The sequence below is a fragment of the Sciurus vulgaris genome, assembly GCF_902686455.1.
Source record: "Sciurus vulgaris genome assembly, chromosome: 14".
Classification (NCBI taxonomy): Eukaryota; Metazoa; Chordata; class Mammalia; order Rodentia; family Sciuridae; genus Sciurus; species Sciurus vulgaris.
Window position 1 is genome coordinate 9,970,370 of NC_136475.1, and position 22,402 is coordinate 9,992,771.

A 22,402-nucleotide genomic window follows, 5' to 3' on the forward strand; every position below is an offset into this window, starting at 1 on the left:
TTGAGACAGGGTCTTCATAAGTTGCTTAGGACCTTGCTAAATTGCTGAGGCTGGCCTTGAACCTGTAATTCTGCCTCAGCCTCCTAAATTGCTGGGATTACAGGCATGCACCACCACACCTGGCCTGATTTTGATCTTTTAAAGTATTCTGAGAATTGTCATGGACCAGTACGCGATCTGTCCTGGAGAATGTTAAATGTGCACATAAGAATGTATATTCTAATTATTGTAGTTTTTCTAACACATCCTCCTCAAGAAAGCATGTTCTATGTGATCTTTGCCCAGAAGTATAATTTTCCTCAAATGCCATAATTTAACTGAAATATTATTATTATATGTTACCCTGAATTTCAGAATGAATCCTGAAAAATGCACATTTGGTGACAGCACACTTTCTATATGTTTAAATTCAGTCAACACATTGAAATGTTTGTATTTTTAAATTGAAAGTTTACTTATTTTTGAATCTGTCTGATGAAGTCCTTAGACTCTTCAAATGGAGTATGATTTGAGTGAATCAAGAGTTCTGTGCTCCTTTTACCACTAATTTATCATGTCCAATCTTAACACATTTCTTAGTCACTATGAACCATGAAAGCTAAAGATTTTATTCTATTATGAACAACAGTAGAATCATATTTATTTTAAATGGGTGTTTTGAAACTGTGTGAGTCTGAAGCAGTATTGCAGAATTATGAAAGAATCAGTGTCTCCTACATTTGGTAATAAAAGCAAATATAGTTTAAAATAAAAAAAAGAATGATTATTCTGTTATTGATTGATGTATCCTGTATACGTCTGTTGTTTAACTGATTTATAGTGTTTTCTAGTCCATAATTTTCTTTTTTATCTTCTGTCTAGATGTTCTATCCATTACTGGAGAGTCTCCAGCTATTTTTGTACACTGTCTATTTCTTCCTTTTATTTCTGTCAAGTTTGCTTTACTTATTTGGGGGCTCTATTAATGGCTGTGTAATATGCTTATAATTTTTAGATCTTGACTTAATACTTTTACCAATATCAAACATTGTCCTTTTCCTCTTGTAACAATTTGCAACTTTATGTTTCTGCTGTTGGGCAATCGTTGAGCCAGCTCTCTCTGATCACTGTTCTCACAGAATGTGTTTTTCCATCCTTTCACTTTCAAACCTATTTGCGTCTTTGATTCTGAGGGGAGTTTCCTTTAGTCAGCATTCAGCTGGGTCATTTTTTTTTTTTTTTTATTCTGTCAATCTTTGTCTCTTAATTGGTGAGTTTAACCCATTAATTTAAAGCAGTTACTGATAATGGAGGATTTCAGTGCTATTTGTGTGTGTGTTTGTGTGCACCATTTATTGTGCTCCAACATTGCCTTCTTTGGTTTATATTTTTTCTAGTGTACTATTTTGATCTCTGCTTTTGCTGTGTTTGTTTTAGTTTTTTTTCTTAATGGTTCCCCTGGGGATTACAGTTAACATTAAAACATTCATAACACTCTACTGTGAATTGATATCTAATTAGTTTCAATAGCAGACATTCACTCTCTTCCTATGTCACTTCATATCCTCCCTCTACCTAGTTGTTTCCACAGATTGCCTCTTGTATACGTGTATTCATTAACAGAGTTATAATTGCTACTGTGTGCATTTGTCTTTTAAATAATATGTAAAACAAGAAGAATTGTATACCAAAATACAACAATACTAGCTTTTATATTTACATATGTCTTTATCTTTACCAGGCCCATATATTTCTTTATATGGCTTAGTATCTTTTCATTTCAGCCTGAAAGACTCTTTTTAGCATTCTTGTAGAGAAAGTCTATTAACAGAAAACTTCCCTACCTTTTGTTTATCTGGGAATGTCTTAGTTCTATCTTCATTTTTTTTTTCCTTTTTTTTATTGCAAACAAATGGGATACATGTTGTTTCTCTTTTTGTACATAGAGTCAAGGAATACCATTTGTGTAATCATAAATTTACATAGGATAATGTTGTTTGATTCATTCTGCTATTTTTTCCCTTCCCCCCCCAACCCTCCCACCCCTCTTTTCCCTCTATACAGTCCTTCCTTCCTCCATTCTAACACCCTCCTTAACCCTAACCCTAAACCTAACGCTAACCCCTCCCGCCCCCCACTATATGTCCTCATCCGCTTATCAGCGAGATCATTCGTCCTTTAGTTTTTTGAGATTGGCTTCTCTCACTTAGCATGAGATTCTCCAATTTCATCCATTTGCCTGCAAATGCCATAATTTTATCATTCTTCATGGCAGAGTAATATTCCATTGTATATATATATATACCACAGTTTTTTTATCCATTCATCAATTGAAGGACATCTACGTTGGTTCCACAATCTGGCTATGGTGAATTGAGCAGCAATGAACATTGATGTGGCTGTATCTCTGTAGTATGCTGATTTTAAGTCCTTTCGGTATAGGCCAAGGAGTGGGATAGCTGGGTCAAATGGTGGTTCCATTCCAAGTTTTCTGAGGAATCTCCACACTGCTTTCCAGAGTGGCTGCATTAATTTGCAACCCCACCAGCAATGTATGAGTGTACCTTTTTTCCCACATCCTCTCCAACACCTATTGTTGCTTGTGTTCTTGATAATCGCCATTCTAATTGGGGTGAGATGGAATCTTAGGGTAGTTTTGATTTGCATTTCTCTTATTACTAGAGATGTTGAACATTTTTTCATATGTTTGTTGATTGCTTGTAGATCTTGTTCTGTGACGTGTCTGTTCATATCCTTAGCCCATTTGTTGATTGGATTATTTGTATTCTTGGTGTAGAGTTTCTTGAGTTCTTTATATATTCTGGAAATTAGCGCTCTATCTGAAGTATGATTGGCAAAGATATTCTCCCACTCTGTAGGCTCTCTCTTCCCATTGCTGATAGTTTCCTTTGCTGAGAGAAAGCTTTGTAGTTTGAATCTATCCCAGTTGTTGATTCTTGCTTTTTTTTCTTGTGCTATGGGAGTCCTGTTAAGGAAGTCTGATCCTAAGCTGACATGTTGAAGATTTGGACCTACTTTTTCTTCTATAAGATGCAGGGTCTCTGGTCTGATTCTGAGGTCCTTGATCCATTGTGAGTTGAGTTTTGTGCAGGGTGAGAGATATGGGTTTAGTCTCATTCTGTTGCATATGGTTTTCCAGTTTTCCCAGCACCATTTGTTGAAGAGGCTATCTTTTCTCCATTGCATATTTTTGGCACCTTTGTCTAGTATGAGAAAATTGTATTTATTTGGGTTTGTGTCCATGTCTTCTATTCTGTACCATTGATCTACCTGTCTATTTTGGTACCAATACCATGCCATTTTTGTTACTATTGCTTTGTAATAGAGTTGAAGATCTGGTATTGCGATACCCGCTGCTTCACTCTTTCTACTGAGGATTGCTTTAGCTATTATGGGTTTTTTATTCTTCCAGATGAATTTCATAATTGCTTGCTCTATTTCTGTAAGGTACATCATTGGGATTTTAATTGGAATTGCATTGAATCTGTATAGCACTTTAGGTAGTATGGCCATTTTGACAATATTAATTCTGCCTATCCAAGAACATGGGAGATCTTTCCATCTTCTAAGGTTTTCTTTAATTTCTTTCTTTAGTGTTCTGTAGTTCTCATTGTAGAGGTCTTTCACCTCTTTTGTGAGATTGATTCCCAAGTATTTTATTTTTTTTGATGCTATTGTGAATGGGGTAGTTTTCCTGATTTCTCTTTCTGAAGATTCATCACATATATAAAAATGCATTGGATTTATGAGCATTGATCTTGTAACCTGCTACTTTACTAAATTCACTTATGAGTTCTAAAAGTTTTCTGGTGGAATTTCCAGGTTCCTCTAAATATATAATCATGTCATCAGCGAACAGGGATAGTTTGAGTCCTTCTTTTCCAATTCATATCCCTTTAATTTCTTTGGTCTGTCTAATTGCTCTGGCTAGAGTTTCAAGGACGATGTTGAATAGAAGTGGTGAAAGAGGGCATCTCTACCTTGTTCCGGTTTTTAGGGGGAATGCTTTCAGTTTTTCACCATTTAGAATGATATTGGCCATGGGCTTAGCGTAGATGGCCTTTACAATGTTAAGGAATGTTCCCACTATCCCAATTTTTTCTAGTGTTTTGAGCATGAAGGGATTCTGTATTTTATCGAATGCTTTTTCTGCATCTATTGAAATAATCATGTGATTCTTAACTTTAAGTCTATTGATATGATGAATGACATTTATTGATTTCCAGATGTTGAACCAACCTTGCATCCCTGGGATAAAACCCACTTGATCGTGGTGCACTATCTTTTTAATATATTTTTGTATGCGATTTGCTAAAATTTTGTTGAGAATTTTTGCGTCAATGTTCATTAAGGATATTGGTCTGAAATTTTCTTTCCTTGATGTGTCTCTGTCTGGTTTAGGTATCAGGGTGATATTGGCTTCATAGAATGAGTTTGGGAGGGTTCCCTCCTCTTCTATTTCATGGAATACTTTGAGGAGTATTGCAATGAGCTCTTCTTTAAAGGTTTTGTATCAGCTGAGAACCCATCTGGTCCTGGACTTTTCTTTGTTGGTAGGCTTTTGATGACCTCTTCTATTTCATTGCTTGAAATTGATTTATTTAAGTTGTGTATGTCCTCCTCGTTCAGTTTAGGTAATTCATGTGTCTCTAGAAACTTGTTGATGTCTTTGAGGTTTTCTGTTTTGTTGGAGTATAGATTTTCAAAATAGTTTCTAATTATGTTTTGTATTTCACTCGTGTCTGTAGTAATATTTCCTTGTTCATTCCGAATTTTAGTAATTTGAGTTTTCTCCCTCTTTCTCTTTGTTAGTGTGGCTAAGGGTTTATCAATTTTGTTTATTTTTTCAAAGAACCAACTATTTATTTTGTTAATTTTTCCAATTGTTTCTTTTGTTTCAATTTCGTTGATTTCGGCTCTGATTTTAACTATTTCCTGTCTTCTACTACTTTTGGTGTTGGTCTGCTCTTCTTTTTCTAGGGCTTTGAGCTGTAGAGTTAGGTCGTTTATTTGTTGATTTCTACTCCTTTTGTTGAATGCGCCCCATGAAATAAATCTTCCTCTAAGTACTGCTTTCTTAGTGTCCCAGAGATTTTGATATGATATATCTTTGTTCTCGTTTACTTCTAAGAATTTTTTTATTTCCCTCCTGATGTCTTCTGTTATCCATTCATCATATAATAATGTATTATTTAATCTCCAAGTATTGGAGAAGTTTCTGTTTTTTATTCTGTCATTTATTTCTAATTTCAATCCATTATGATCTGATAGAGTACAAGGTAGTATTTCTATCTTCTTGTATTTGCTAACAGTAGCTTTGTGGCATAAAACATGGTCTATTTTAGAGAAGGATCCATGTGATGCTGAGAAGAAAGTAAAAATATGGAAAGCTTCACAAATTTGCGTGTCATCCTTGCGCAGGGGCCATGCTAATCTTCTCTGTATCGTTCCAATTTTAGTATATGTGCTGCCGAAGCGAGCACCTATCTTCATTTTTGAAGGATGGTGTTGTCAGATATATAACTTCTGGTTTTTCTCTCAGTACATTAAATAGATCATTCTCTTTCCTTCTAGTCATTATAGTTGGTGATGAGAAATAAAATGTTAATCTTCTTGAGGATTCCTTATTCATGATAAGTCACTTTTGTCTTATTCCTTTCAGGATTCTCTTTTTGGGGACTAGAGGTATAGCTCAGTGGTATAGTACTTGGCCCTAGCACCAAAAAAAAAAAAAAAAAAAAAAAAAGAAAGAAAGATAAAAAAAGGAAAAGAAAATATTTTCTTTGTCCTTGTCTCTCTATATCCATACTCCTTAAAGTTCACTGAACTTCTTGGATGTGTAAATTCATATCTTGCATCAAATTTGGGATGCTATCATCCAATATTTCTTCAAGTGTCTTACCCCTTCCTCTCTTGTCACTTTCTGGAACAAGTTTCCTTAGACTCTGCTCATATTTCTTCATTCCTTTATTCTTTCTGTTTCTCAAACTTGCTAATCACAATTAACCTACCTGGAAGTTCACTGATTCTTTTGCCTGCTTAAATCTTCCATTGAATGAATTTTTCATTTAAACTATTAACACTTTTTAGCTTGAGCATTTCTATTTACCTCCTTTTTATATGTTCTGTTCTCTAGTTGCTCAGATATCATTCTCTCCATTTCTTTGGGCTCAGTTTCTGGAGATTTATTTTATTCTTTTGATTGGACCATGTTTCCCTGTATATTTGTATGTCTTGTGATCTTTAGTTGACATTAGAGTACTTGGGGAAAAAAACTAAAAGACACCTCTTTCAATTAAGGTCTTTACCAACCATCCCAGCTAAATATCCTGTGAATCTCCCAAACCCTTTCTGGAGATTTTTATTTTCTGGTCTTGTGTGTATAATTCCGCAATTAAATAAGTTGCTCTCATTGCTTCTTCAAGAGTTTGTTGTAATTTGTGATCTCTTGCTTTCCCTGATGTGTGTCAGGAGTACTGATGTATTTCTGAATCTTGACACTCATTTTTGTTCTCAGCAGATTCCAACCTGGCATCCAAAATATGCCACTGTTACCCTCAGCACTACAAGTTAAACAAGACAGAAACCAGTTCTCTAGGCAGCAGACCAGAAGATGAGAACTTTGGATGCACATTCCACACTCCCCTCCCAGGGAGAAGGCAGAATTTGGGAGTCTTCTTCCAATTGTACTATGCTGTTCTGGGGAAAACTCAATGAACCTTCTTTCCCCCTTAGATAAGGCTTCTCTTGGCTTTGTACTTGTTTGAGGTGCTACAACCTCATCACCGGTTTCTGAAATTCTCAGAAAGTCAGTTTGGTCTGAACATTGTTAAGTCAGTGTCTCTGTGGGGGAACAAGGGCCTTGGGCTTTCTTATTCAACTATCTTACTGATATCATTCTAATTTAGAGTTTTAATTAGAATTTTGTGTTGTCTCCTGGAGAGAAGTTTAGTTTGCAGACTGAGTCCTGTCACTGAGTTTAGATTGCCCTCCGCCAGTATCTGCCATCTGAAGGGATACATGAAAAGAGTGAGGATTATGAAATGTCTTTCTCCCCACCACCCCACCCCCTACTTCCCCCAGGACTGTCTGACTCAGAGGCTGCGGGGACTGGAATAGATACCAGAAGCTAGGTCATCACTCCATGCTGGCTTTCCCTGGAGATCCACAGCTCACTCATCAGCTCATAGAAAGTTTGTCTCTGTTCTTTGTCTATCAAACAACCTAGTCAGAAAGTCTTCTGTTCTTTGTCTAACAACCTGGCCAGAAAGGTTAGGCCTATTTAAGCTTATATGGAGTAACAAAAATTAAAATAGCTAGAATGAGCTAGCACTGCTGCACTGGAGCAAATATTTGGGTTTTGTCTGACTTTGCCTTGTTTTGTTTTCCAGAGTCACTGCTACACCTAGTTGTGTGAAATATCCTTGAAGCTCACATTTGATTCTAACAAATATTAGGCCTAGGGAGAGAGGAATAGGCTCCAATCTACTGGGAAATGTTAGTGAAAATTTCACGCCTATCAAACTTCTTTAAAACCAGGTCATCAAATAAGTCAATGGGCAAAAGTGCCTCCCACGAGTCACAGAGGTGGTTATTTTTAACCTATGCCAGCTACCAAAGTCCTAACCTACCAGGGGGCACGGCCGTGACTGTCATCTGAAATCTGAGACCTAAGTACTTCTCAGGAGTTTACGGAAGAAACCATCTTACCCCATTTTTTTTTCTTTTATAGTCATTCTCTTTTCCTTTTGTTTCTTTTTTGTTTTTTAGGTTAGATGCAAACAAACCAATACGATACTTGGAAAACAAGGCTGCTTTGAATAAGGCGTTGGAACGGTTGAATTGGCCCATTTCATTGAAAGAGCTGTCGATGCTGGAGAATGAAATCCTAGCTGGGAAGATGTACATCCAACAGGCCATGGAACTGCAGGAGGCTGCCAAGAAGAGCTGTGTGAGCAAGGCCCTGGTTGAGGTGGGTACCACGAGCCTTGGGTTTCCTCCTCCCTGCCCGACCCATGGCGGGGCCTCCCGTGGTGGGTCCCCTCTCCCACCCTCCACACCAACTTCTCAGAGAGTTGGACCAATCCAGTTAAGATCTCAGTACTTTTGAATCAAAAAGGAAATGCCATTTGACTTTAATGGGGGTCTTATGTTTTAAAGCCACACATCTTTTAATGTGAAAACCCAAACGAAATGGAAGTATAAGGTAGTAATGAGAAGCCTGAACTTTGATGGGAAGACCAACCAAGGCCCAACCTCAGACTTACCACCTAATCTTTGTGTGTTCTTGGATAGTTATCATGTCTCTTTAAACTTTGGTTTTCTTTTCTGTAAAATGGGAATATTAATAATACCTTCCACCAGGTATGGTGGCACTCTCCTGTAATCCCAGCAGCTGGGGAGGCCAAGACAGGAGGATGGCGAGTTCAAAGCCAGCCTTAGCAATGGCGAGGCACTAAGCAACTCAGTGAGACCCTGTCTCTAAATAAAATACAAAATAGGGCTGGGGATGTGGCTCAGAGGCCCAGTGGCCCTGAGTTCAATCCCCAGTACCCCAAAATAATAATAATAATATTTTCCACATAGGGTTGTTATGAGGATAAAATGAGCATGTTAAGTACTTAGTGCCAAAAGCTCTACATAAGTGTTAGCGATTCTTCGTATTATTAATATCAGAGTAAATCTAAAAACTGCTATAATAGTACCACTTTGGAGCATTTTCTTTTAGTTTTTTTTTTTTTAATCTCCTCAAAAATTTGTTTTTATGTAGATGCTGCCTGGGTGTCTATAATTATTTTATATTCTGCTTTTACTCAAGCATTATCTCAGCATCTTTCTTTGTGTTTTTGGTGGATCTTCGGACGGGGGTGTTTGGAGTTGCGCCATGTTTCCTGGTATGTTGACCCTGAGGTGCTTAACTCTTCACGGAATGCCGAACGTTGGGATTTTTTCCAGTGTTCTCTCGCACTCATCTTTCAGGCCTCCTGTGTGTGTGCAGTTGAATTATTTTGTTAGGATTCCTGGCTTGAGGACATGAGCACTTTGGGGCTCACAACACATACTGCCAGGTGACACCCCCCTTTTCTGACTGTGCTTGGGGATGTGGACATGGGAAAAAAATCCATCTAGCATCTTACTGAATCCTAGATAATTTTTCACTATTCCACATACAATAGTCTAAAGATCATTCCCAGCAGTATCACCTTTGGGGTTCTTCCTCTCAGTTTCCGTCTTGGCCAAGTGATGTCTGTTTTGCCTGGATTTAACTTCTGTGTTTGCTGTCTTAAATCTTTTGTTTGTTGATTCTTTTCCTTCATTTTATTTTTTCCTCTGCAAATCACAACTTCCCCTCCAGTGTAAAAAGCTGTCTCTTTTGTGTGTAAACTGCAAAAATTTTATCATACACCATCATACGTCCATTAATGTTATTCCAAGAAAGTGACCACCTCGAAGAATCACTCAGTGTTTCCTTGAAAGTCAGCCTTGGATGCCTCCCGACATTTCTGTCCCTATTGGCCTTGCTCACCTCAGGGGCCCAGGGACAGAGGACCAAAAGGGAATCACCCACCTCTCCCTGAAAATATGCTCTCATTCAAGTCTCTCTTGGTCTGATTGTCCTTTCATTTGCTCACTAAAATATTAATGAGTACCTACGAGGTGCCAAGTGCTATTCTACGTACCCAGAACCAGGAGAACACAACAGACGGAACCCACCCTTTCAGTGGGAGACAGACCATTACGGGTCCCAAGCAACAGACCTTCCATGCTGAACTGTGGAGACATCACTGCCTAACAAGAGAACTTTCTGGCATTATTCTTTTATCTCTGCTTTATATTAGATTTTCAAATAGGAAGTGTTGTAAATGGAGTGAAAAGAAACCTTCTCTGAGTCAGAACAAAGATAAGTGTCTTGTATTGGATTTGTTTGGAATTCTGGCAATCAAAAGCTTACTGTTTACAGGATATGAATGAATTGAATTAGTTTTTCTATTTCCTTATTCCCTTTCCACAAAGTGGGACTAAAAGCAATTTCCATACATCCTTCATTCAAAAATATTTATTCAAAAAAGTAGTTCATTCCTTGTCAGTGTATACGATTTCCTGCTTGGCCCAGGTGAACCCAGGCAACGAGTAGCCTGTCTTATTCTCTTCTCCTTGGGGTCTCCTTGGTGATACTGTGTGTTGCATACAAAATGCACTGAAGATTTGGGCCCAGCCCAGTGGAGGAGAGGTATTAGAATAGACCGTGACCGCCATGAGGCTGAGCCCTTGTCTGGCCTAATTTGCAGCTATACCTGCAGCACAAGAGCAGATCCTGAGCCCAGTGGGCACTCAGCAAACATGTATGAAGTGAGCAAACCTAAGCCCTTGAGTGCTATAAACGTAACTGCAGAGGCATGCCCATGGACCTGGAGGATGGGAACGTGAGCAATTCTGACTGGGGAGTTGAGGGAAGCTTCATAGGGTGAAGGGTTATCCAGTTTGTTCTGGAAAGCTATGGAAGACTTGGGGTTGGAGTGTGGTAAATGTTCAGAGTGAAAGAAACAGCCTGGGCAAAGCCGGGAGGTAGAGGAGAAGATGGGATGTTCACCTGTGGGCCGGAAGAAGACAGAAAAGGAAGATGGCGCTGGGGGCTTGGAATTCTCTGCGAAGATCAGAGACATATGCTCTGAGAAATGGTACTCAGGAAGGGGTTCTCAGCAGGTGAAAGACTGCAACAGATTTGTGTCTCAGGAAGGTTATTTTGTCAGTGAGTCAAGGCCCAGTGTAGGGAGGAAAGACCAAAATTGTGTGCAACACTCCCAGTGAAGGTGTTGGGTCCTTGAGCCGAGGGAAAGCAGGGGAGGGAACAGCAAAAGAATCACAGATTGCTGGGAAGTTGGACGTGTTGGGTGAGCAGGAGGTAAAGCCGAAGATGTCCAGGAAAATGTCTGCCTTGGACAACTGGAGGGACGGAGTCTCTGTTAACTGCTCCCTCCCTAAGGCAGGTGCTCCCTGGCCAGCCTGTCCCCTCACCTGGTCATTCTGTTGCCCAACCTCCTTTTTGTTGACTGTACAGCACATGTCACTACCTGGCATCAGGTACACATTTGTTCGTGGTCGGTCTTCTCCACTAGGATAAGCGTGAGGCTTGGGCCCTTGGGTTCAGGTTCTCCTGGAGCCTAAAATTGTGGGAGGTGCTGCTAAGGCACTCATGTGGATTTCAGTAAATAATGGAAAGAACAAACGGAGAGGCAGAGTAGGTTATTAGGAAAAGGTGATGATCTTCTCGAGTCTCAGGTGTCAATAGGGCATCCCCGCGAGGAGAGTCAATCGCAGAGCGCTGGGAGCTTGCAAGAGAGGTCTGGGCTGCAGATAGGTTTGGAATCATTTGTGCAGGAAAGGAAGAGGAGGCAGATGGAAGGGACCAAGACAGAAAAGTTAGAGGAGCGAGAGGCTGGGAGCAGAGAGCTGCCGTGTGAGCCCACCAAGGACAGGGGGCTGGGAGCCTGTGCTGGGGTCAGACAGACCCAACGCAAATCTCAGACCTGCCGCCTTCTAGTCGTGTGACTTTGCTTGAGCCCTGTAAGCCTCATAGCTTCCTCAAATTTAAAATAGAAAAAGCAGAGTACCAACCTAAAAGACAGTTGTGAGACAAAGAGCATCTTGAGCTTAGGACAGTGGGCAGCATTGAGTGCCAACAGGAAAGGCGTTCACCACACACTCCATGATCACCATTTCCATTATTAAAGTTGATAATAAGGGACTTGTGAAAAGCCATCTAGGACAGTGTCTGAAAGCCATTCAATTTGACCACAGGAAGCTCACTAATGATATCAGGTGGAAGAACGTCTGTGGAATTGTGAGAGCAGAAACCAGTTTTTGCAGTAAGTGGAGGACTAGGCAAGGAGAAAGAGACGGTGGGAATTTGAGGGGTGGGTGACTGTGGGAGAAGGCATTTGGTTTGTGCAGTGACATCCCCGGGCCTTCTGCTGTCCTGCTTCTTGGTCAGACTAAGGCTCTCCTTTCTCTGCTTATCCCCATATAGGGAACCCAATGCCCCTTCCGTCTGCTCAGGGTAAATCCCATGTGCCCAGGGCAGTTGTCCGCAGGAAGTAATTAAAGAGGTTGTCTTTGTTGGCTGATCTTCAGAGTTCTTCCCACTGGCTTTTTTCTACAGGCTAAGAGTGAAGTAATCCTCCTTTTTACCATGTGCAATTCATTCTGAGATTTCTGAATGCCATTTTTGTCATGCGCCCTGATGAAATTTCATGACCCATGAACAGGTCAACTTCCAGAATGAAACGCTTTGGTGGGACCTGAGCTCAAGACTGCAAGGCATTTTAACATCCTGGGGTGCAAAATTCACAGATGCAAATCATTTTTACTCATTCATATATTAACATAGTCTCATTTTAAATTATTTTCACCAAGGCAAAAGATTTTGATCAATGATCAAAAGTTTGAAAGGAAGAAACTTTGTTAGCCACAGAGATTCCCTGGAGTTTATGATGTACAGCAAAAAAATGATTCAAGTTCCTTTGGAATGGGGTCCAGTCAGAAACTCCAGAAGGCTCCCAGTCACTGCCTTTGAGCCACCCCAGCATGCACCACGGAGTTGGGACATCTGAGGCATTTAGGTACCCTCCTCTGCAGTGATGTTGGCACCAAAAAGCTGCCCCTTTGGCTTCTGAGTTTGGGACAGCACCATGATTTTTCCATCGGTGAAGTCTAGGGGTGGGAAGGAGTCATGGCTGTAGATGCCCCCGAGCAGCAAGCCTAGCTTGATTTTAACCCTCAGGTTTCCATCGAGGGGCACCGGCTGGCCCCAGATGAGACCTAAGGTGAAAATCTTTCTTCTCACCTGCTCTGCCAAGCACCCTGCACTGAGCACATGCCATGCTTGGCTGTGGAATGACTATCCCCTATTCCATAGTCGGCTGGTTTTAGGGCATCCCTGAAGACAGGTGCTTGGCTCGCTGACCACGTCACAGAAGGAGAACTCTTAAGTCTGAATTTTTAAAATTCTCCTTGCAAACTCCTCTCGCTAGCACCCCTCTGGCTGCCAGGATTGCAGATTTCACCCTCGCCGGCCAAGCCTGAGCCCTCAAAGCTGAGCAGCGAAGGTCATCTGTAAATTGTCCTTGACCTTCCCTGGTCTCCCAGGGAGCCTGGTCTAGGGCAGCCAGCAGCGCTGTTGTTTTCTCAGTAAATATGGACTGTTCTCCAGAACAAATCATACAGAATCCAGACCCAGAAAGATCCAGAGGCCTCTCCACGCCCGTGCCCCTGATTGCCTTGGAAACTTAGGATGCAGAAAATCTTTTTAAAGTTGAAAGCAGCTGCAGGCAACCCTGAAGGAGGCCTTGGAAAGGTACCACACAGCTGGCTGCACATGCTTGCTTCTCAAAGCCATGACCCACCAGGAGTTTGGAGTCCGGGACTTTCAGGAATGTGGGTTGGGCACTCTGCCCATGAACAACTGTCCAGGGGATAAAGAGAGTGTTGGGGAAGTGCACAGGGCGGTGGGGGAGGGGGTGAGTGGGGTCTGGGAGAGAGAAGAGGAGAGAGAGGCCCTTTGGACTTGAGACCCTTACACTAGCCTGCGACCTTGATACTATGCATACAGGAAAATGTTAGTTGGGGAGGTTTAGAGGGCGATTTCTTTGCACTATATTAAATGAAGTCAGGCTATCTACAATTGTTATCTTTGCTCCAAAATAGCAATCGGACCAGTGTGGGAGACATCGCCCGTGACCTCCAAGGCAGCCTTTCTCACTCCCTAAGTGAGCACTTCCGTCTGCTCTGCTAACAGCCAGGTCTGGTAGGAAGACTACCTCCCTAGTGGCTGTGAACTGTCCTCCGACAGAGTAAGACCTCTGGGGTGAGGCCGGGGGCTCACAAGTCTGGCTGTGCGTGGATGAGCTGCCATCCCAGAAAGAATGGATGTCAAAGAGAAAACGCCTCTGGCCTCATGAATGGGCCACCGTGAGCTGGAGATTTAGAGAGACAGTCCTGCTCAGGGGCACCAGTCACCGTGAGAATTAAGGGAAGGAAGGGAAGGGAAATTCCCACAAACTCCATTATCTAAAAAGTCTTCTGTCTAGTACCTGGCCGTTCAGGAGTGGGAAGGTAGGTGTCAACTCTGGGGATCCCCAAGGTGCCTTGGCATTCTCCAGCTGATGGCGCCCCTCCCAGCTGGAGATTGCAGCCGAATGGCAGGTGCAGGAAGGTCCCAGGCCGTCAGCAGCAGATGCTGAGGCACCTGGAAACTAGCAATAGCGGAAAGTTGTTGAAGGAGTAGAAGGAACTAGTCACTGGAGCCTTGAGAGAGAGCCATGATGACCTTCCGGGCAGGAGAAAGGCTGGAGAACTAAGAGCAGGGAGCAGCAGGAAACCAGGACCCTGGCCTGCTGGTGCCTCGCATGGATGTCCCCCTTCAGAAGCCAGCGGGCTAGGGAAAGAGTGGGGCACAGTCCTTGGGGGCCAGTCTTTGGGGACAGAGAGCAGGGCAGGTAGGTGGAGGCAGGACAAGAGCTGTAGATGTCTTGGAATGTCTCCTTAAAAGACCTGCTGTAGTCTTATGTGAGGCGTGAATACGCGTCTCCACACGCCTCAGGGTCCCCAGCATCTGGAGGTGGTCCACCAAAGTGGCTCCAGCGTGTGGCTTTTGTTCATCTCTGCAGTAGCAGAAAATGGATGCCTGTATCCGGAACATCCCAGTTACAAATCCCCAAATCTTCAGTCGTTTTCAGTATTAAATATTTAAAACCTTTCAGATTTTTCTCTCTGATTTTTCCCTAGAAGAGCAATCAAAAAGACTCCATCTTTTCATATAAGTCCTCGTGTTGCCATTAACTTCTGCTCGGTTGTTCTGTTTCCAGGGTGGTGACATCTCCTCAGAGACCCTGAGCGGCCCTGGGGTTGGGGAGGGGAGAGGGCCGTTTCCTCCACCTCCTCCTCCTCTCCCGGGCACAGTTAGGGAGCCATTCACACAACACGAAGTGCCACTTCCTGGGATGCGCTTAGGACCAGGCAGCTGCCCGGGCCTGTGGTCCACTCAGAAAACAGCCCCTGGAGATGGAAGTGGAGACAGCAGGGACGTGGGGGGGGGGGGGGGGGGTTGTGTGTCTCACACCTTGTTTTCTAAACTCCCTGAGGAGGTGTGAAGAGAACAGTTCCACCCAAGCACTCCCCTTCGGTTTTTAAAGCAAGGCTGAGTACCCAACACTGCCGAAAGGGGAGAAGATAAAAGTCCCCCTTAAGCCTAGGACTCACAGCAGTATGGCTGCCTTGCCTGGCGGCCCAGCCCTGGACTGCTGTGCTTGTGGGAAAGGCTCCAGGAGGCCCTTTCCTCTCCAGGGCCGAGGCAGGCAATTCCACTTAGAGCTTCACTTCTTTGGCATAATAATTGTCCTCCTGTCATAATGCACACGACCCAGGAAAGAGATCACGTGGAGGCCACCCAACCATGGGTCACGTATTCCAGGGCCTCCAGAGGCTGGGCAGGAGTTTGTCGCTCCTGACCATCATCACTGTCTTTCCTGAATCCATCTTTAAAAGAGATGAAGACCCTGGACATTCTCTGGGTAGAGTAAACCCCTTGAAATCCTCATGGAGAGAGAGAAAGAGAGAGAGAGACTCTCCAGGCTGACCCTGTCCTGCTCACCAAGGTTTAAAGAGACCTGAATTATTCACAGACACACTCTGGGAATCCTAGAGGCATCAAAACACAGGTGACATTGCACGCGTCACCTTAACGAAAGCAGTCATCAACTTTACTGACCAGAGGCATAGAAGCATATGAAGCTGGTTTTGCTTTAACACAGCTTGGAGATTGTGTGTGACGGAGCTCAATGATTTGGGGCAGGAGAAAAGTCATAGTTTCTTAATGTGATTTTTGAGCCAGAATGTCATTGTAGTTAAATCATAGAAAATGTGTTCTGTACCTGGTGTGGAAGCATAGTGCTTACCAAATGGGAATTTTTAAAGCATCAAACACTTAGTACCGTCACCATCTCCACCAATGCAAACCCAAGGGCGTGACCTTGAAATGAAGCAATGAGGTGAAAAGAGGGTAGCATTGTGCGGAGCCCCACCGTACATCACCTGGCGATTGAATTTGGCGCAGAGGTGAATTGGATTCTCTGAATTTTATAGACGAGGCTAAATCAAATTACCCAGAGGACAGCATCTCGACATCATGTGACTTCCCCACAGAACCGGTTTGCAGGTGCCTAAGCCTAGAGATATGTCAGCTTATTTTAGGGAGGCCTGCCCACCCCCCTCTTATCTGGTCCTCATGGTTGTGTGTGGGGGGTGAATTATGGCAGGAAAGGACTGGGGCTGGAATGTTCTTTGGCGTGAGCTGTATGGCCCCTCTAATGTCTTTTGAAAGACTTAAAAGCAGCTGAATGTCATCTTTCAGGAACAAAGCTGTCAGTATTTGGGCTGAAGGGTGGGCATGCCTAGCCACCCTAATAAGATGTCCAACCATCCTGGGAGGTTCATCTTGTGCTTCTGCGGGATGAATCACTGTATTAAAGCTGGCCCAGTAGGGCTCGTTTTGCCTGGGTTGCTCGGCTTTGTTGGTGGTGGCGCCGAATTGATCATTCTGTGGTACAAGTGCATATTAAGGCCGCTAGGGTGACTGGCTCTTTGCATAAAGCTGCATGCTATGAAGGTGGTCAGAAATGAATTTTTGCCAACAGTAAGAACAATTGGAAACAAAATCAGTAAATGTAACTTACTGGTGCAAAGCCCTTACTGTCTATCCTGGCTCCTTCAGGTAGACTCACAGGCATGGGATGGTTCGTGGGGAATGATACTTTTAGCCCTTTAGAAAGGCATTTGCGGTGTTGCTTCTGGTGCGGAGGCAGAGCCTGCAGGGAATGGCTCTATAGTTGGAGGAATTGGAAAGTGAGTAAATAGAAGGAAAAAAAACCCTTATTATTCCAGGCAACTAACTTCACAGATTTGTACCTCTAACACATCCTGAAAATGTGAAAAGTAATCTCATCAGCTAGCTTCTGGCTAGGACATTGAGAGAATCAATATTTGAAATCCAGAGATAAAAGAGGGCTAGTTAAATAAATTATGTGACGATACTCAGACAGCATTTTAAGAAGGAGCCTTAGCTGTATCTTAGGCATAGGTTCTGAGGAGCAGCTTGTCATATTGATGAACTCTGAAGAGGGAGGACGAGCCCTTTCTGGGATCAATCTGGACATTCTTTTGAAATAATATGCTGTTCTTTGGAGGCAGGGAGGCTGACTGGCTCCTCTCTGGTGAGTTGGTCTTTGATGGGAACACTGGTGGCAGGAAGCAAAGTGACCTCGGAAGTCAAACTTCTGTAAAAGCGAGGTTTTTAAGCAACAGCTGTTTTGACTTGGCATGTTCTAGATTCTGAACTCTCTCAATTATGGGAACACATGGACTCTCTCACTGAGCTGCTGATGGGAAGAAATTTTGGTGTGGGCCTCTCTTTGGAGGATGAGAAGTCTGCTGCTCGTGTGCAGAGTTCTGGTCCGTGCTTTTCCCACACTTTGTGGAAACTGGAAACGAAGGAGGCGTTCCTGCTTCTCGTCCGTTTTGGACACATGGCCTAACGGTTTCTTCAGGACGGCAAATTCAGGGCCTCCTGGACAGAACATGGCAATAGAGGCTGTTGGAGATCATTTAGTTTGTTCTCTCATTTGCATATGTGGGGGGAAAACCCAGGGAAAGGTCTGAAAAGACACTGCCCAAACTCACACAGCCAGCCGGGCACAGTGCGTGCCGTATCTCCTCCTCCTTTCCAGACTGCAGTGGGTCACTCTCAGTCTTCAACAGGGAGGGAGACTCAGGTTTTTCCTCTGGATGAAAGCCCAGAAATAAGCAGATAGCATCCCCCATCCACCCCTGCTGACACACTGATGGCCTCAGAAAAGGGACAGATTCCAGGCAAAGGAGGGACCCAAGCCAAATCTGGCTAGCTGGGAATATCATAAACAAAAAGCAGCATTCTCCATATGTTTTTGCCCGTGACGATGCAAGTCTGAAAGCTGGATAATATTCCACAAGTCCTTGGAGAGATCTTCACCCCTCAGCTCACCAATTCTTCACTTCTAAGAACCCAGATGTGAATTTTCACCTCTGAGGAAATAAACCATACTCCCACTTCCTTTAATGAACCTGAAAAACATCTCCAAACAGATTCCAGTGATGGATGGCCACAACAGAGCCCAGTCACATCAGGGCACCATGGAAATGAGCCCGCTTATTACCAGAACCCAAATTGTATTGAACATGAATAATGACCCAGTAGCAAGCGGTTTTGAGACTGCCTGAAGTTATTTAAATTTTTATAGTCAATTGCCTCATAAATTAGAGACTTCCTTAAGTGGGGGCCTGCAGATGAACTCATAAAGTATGCATTGAGTACTTTATTTATGATATAACTATAACACTGCAAATACATAGCTGAAGTTATACAGCTATAGCACTGCGAATAGTGGCATCAAAATGCCTGTGGAAATACTTTATGTTGGGCTTTGTGTCATGGAGAAAATGAGCATTTGATAGTCTGCAAAGAGGAGAATCTGCAGAATGATCTTGCTGGGCACTCTAATCGAGGACTAATTTCTTTAAGAAACTCAATAACTAGTAAGGTAGTATTAAAGAAAAAAATGGATAAAAATCTAGGATGGGAAACACCCTGTTTCTATGACAAGGCAATTGGAGGGAAAGACCTATTTGGTTTAAATTTTGATTTAAAAGTATATTCAGGGCTGGGGCTGGGGCTGGGGCTCAGTACAGATTCAAAAATGTCTGTGCTCATTCATTCAGCCCACTATATGCAAAATACCATGAGCAGTTGCATAGTTCAACCAGAAATAAGAAGCCACTCATATTTTCCTTTAAAAATAAAAACAGATTTAGACTGAGGCAGGAGGATCGCAAGTTCAAAGCCAACCTCAGAAACTTAGTGAGGCCCTGTCTCAAAACCAAAGTTAAAAATGGGCTAGGGATGTGACTTGGTGGTTAAGCACCCTTGGATTCAATCCATGGTTACCAAAATAAATAAATAAAAATAACCCCCCCCCCAAATTTACCTCTTTCAAATCAATGGTTTTTAATAAAATGGTCAGAGTTGCCAGCCACCACCACAAATCCAGTTTTAGAACATCATCTTCATCCCCAAAAGATCCCTCATGCCCATTTCTGGAAAAACCTCTGTTCCACCCACAGGTCCAGTAACTACTAATCAATTTCCGTCTCTATAAATCAGCCTTTTCTGCATATTTCACATATAAATGGCTGCGTAATATTCTATTGTGTACCACATTGTATTCATCTATTCCCTTGTTGATTGATAGTTGAATTATTTCCATCTTTTTATTATTGTAGACAATGCTGATAGGGAATTGCACATCAATCTTTGTATGGTTATAAGTGTTCATTTTTCTTGACTTTATACTTGATAGTAGCATATATGGGTTATGTGGTAAGTTTATTTTTTTCAAGAAAGTATCAAGCTTTTTCCAGAGTGTCAAAAATCAGTTGATCATAAATATAAGAATTTATTACTGAATTCTCAATACTGTTACTTTTTGGCACATGACTATTCTTATATCAGTACCACACTTTCATATAGCTTTATTGTAAGTTTTGAAATCAAGAAGTGTAAGATCTCCAAATTTGGTCTTTCTCAAAATTATTTTGGCTTGTCTGGGTCTTCTGCACTTAAGTGTAAATTTTACGGTCACCTTCCAAACTTCTGAAAAACAACAAAAAAAATTGCTGGGATTTTGACATGAATTATATTGAACCTATGGGTCAATGAGAAAAAAATGACTCTTTTAATAACATCTTTGATCCATGAACGTGGTATATATCTCCACTTACAGTGATGTTTTGCAGTTTTCAGTGTATAGCTCTTTCATTTATTTTTATAAATTAATTCCTAAATATATTTGTTTTAATGCTATTATAAATGAATTTTTTCTTAGTTTCATATTTGGATCATTCACTTCTAGTACACAGAAAAACTATTTTTTTATTTATCTTGTAAGCATGATACCTTGCTGAACTTGTCATTAATTCAAGTAATTTTGAGATGGATTACCTAGACTTTTCCAAATATAGATCATATAATTTATGAATAAATATATCTAGCTTTACATGTTCCTTTCCAATCTGGATTTTTTTTCTTGCCTAATAATACTGGTTACACCCTCAAGTACAATGTTGAATAGCAATAGCAAAAGTGCCTTTGCCATCTTTCTGCTCTTAAGGGGAAATCATTCAGTCTCTCACCATTATGATATTTGCTGTAGGCTTTTCATAGATGCCTTTTTGTCAAGTTGAAAGGCTTCCTTCCCTTCTGTTCTTGGCTTGTTGGGAGTTTTTGTCATAAAAACTGCTGGGTTTGGGCAAATTTTCCTTCTTCATGCATTGAAATCATATGGTTTTATACCTTACTCTATTATGATAGTGCATTACATTAGTTGATATTCTTTATTCTATTAGCATGATTTTAAACCAGCTTTGCATTCCTGGAATAAATCCTACTTGGCCAAGGTGTATAATTATTCTTATATGTTATTAGGTTTATTTTCTAATATTATCTTGTGGATTCATGAAATATATAGACCTGTAGTTTTCTTATCTTATGAGATCTTTGTCTCTTTTATTATTGGGATAATACTTTGTCTTCCCTTTTCTAATATAAGTAATCTTCCCAGTCTTTCTGGCTCCCAGGGCTCCTCTCCAGTTCTCCAGCCAAAATACCTGGATATATTTTGTTTTGTTTTGTTTTACCCAGATAATTTCATGCTTCTACTTATTTAACTTGTATCTGTGGACTGATTCCACTTTCTTTGGACCTCAGTACCCCTATTCAAACCAGATTTTCCTCCTTCAAAGTTGCTCCTCTGGGCTCATGTTGCCAACATTTCCACGGGATTGCTTTTGGGCACTGGGGTATGAAAATAGATTAAAAGGAGAAAGGAATTTCTTCATTTTCTCTTAGTATTAGCAGTTCTTTTTCCTATTCCTTAAACCAAAACTAGAGGACTTCTAGAACTGTCTGCACTTGGTGCCCACTTCTGGCTACCTTGGGATGAGGCCACTAGAGGGAAAATAGAATAAACACAGCCCTGGTTTTGAAGTGCTTTGAATCTTCCTTTTTTTCCAACTCATTTATTACTATTTGATTTTCAGATTTCTTGAATAGATTTTTTATCTAGAACCCAAATTTTCCATAAGCTTACACAATCTCATTTTTTCTTTTTTTTTTTTCTTTTTTTTTGGGGGGGGGGGGCGGTGCTGGGGATCGAACCCAGGGCCTTGTGCTTGCAAGGTAAGCACTCTACCGACTGAGCTATCTCCCCAGCCCCCTCATTTTTCTAGCAATTAATTTTTAGTATATTTTACAAGGACATTGGTCCTCAAATTGATTGGGAATTAGAAATAATTACTATTCTGAATGATGAAATGAAGACTTTGTAGGATTTGGGGGGGGGGGGGTGGATGTTAGTGGAAATTGAGCCTTTCTGTTTATTAACAGAAGGCAGAAAATAGAACGGTAGAGTTCCATGGCAATGGGTCCCATGTCAGCTCGGTTTTAAAAAGCTGGGTACTATTTGAGTCTGGCCTACGCTTGTCTTATTCAGGGTTCATTCTGGCAGTCTGGCACTTGGACACTGCTACAAATTTTAGTTCAATTCTTGAAGCCTGAGCCATGTTGCTTTCAGTCCTTCCTGCACATGTGTACTTCATGAGTGAGTCCTGGAATTTGAGACATTCATAGAGAGAATAAAGGTGTCATCTTCTCCAGGTATTTCCACTCTGAGACTTCCAGATCAATTTTTAATTTTTATCATTAGTACTTATTTCATATGGTAACAAGCTCAAATGCAGAGAAGAGCTTGTGCTAATGATAGCAGCCTCCCCTTCCCTGCCATCTCAATCCTGCTCCCCAGGAGCAACTTCTATGACATATTTGCTTTTAGTTCTTCTGTTCAAACTCTTATTATGCCTCTATTTCATTATCATGTTTAAAAAGTGGTAATTTAACCTTGCCAGTCCCTTCTCCCAATATTGGATATGTATGTTATCTTTTGTTCTGTTAGTTGTATTGGTAATGTTTTATTTAATATAGTCAAGTCTATCTTTTTAGATCCATCAAGTTTCATAATCTTCAACTCCAGACTCCACATGGTAGAGATCTCTGTGCCAGTGATTTCTCTTTCTTCTTTCAATTCCACCCTCCTAGAGCTATGTGTAGGCCACTGTACTGTCAGTATTGTTCTTTTCCCAAAGATTCACTGCAAATTTTAAGGTTGTTTTAAAAACCATTAAACAGCGTTTGCACTATTATGATTGCATCACTGTTGTTCAATACTGGGACTAATCAGGGTTTAGTGGTACATGGCCCTCT

The 22,402-nt window shown here is 41.6% G+C and overlaps 1 protein-coding gene across 1 annotated transcript in view; it reads left to right on the top strand.

Moving 5' to 3' along the window:
• VWA3B (von Willebrand factor A domain containing 3B) overlaps positions 1 to 22,402 on the top strand; it is a 190,908-nt gene that overhangs the window by 146,530 nt on the left and 21,976 nt on the right. The window contains 1 exon segment of the mRNA XM_079109530.1: positions 7,771 to 7,972. Within this exon segment, the coding sequence (XP_078965656.1) occupies positions 7,771 to 7,972 (202 nt within the window).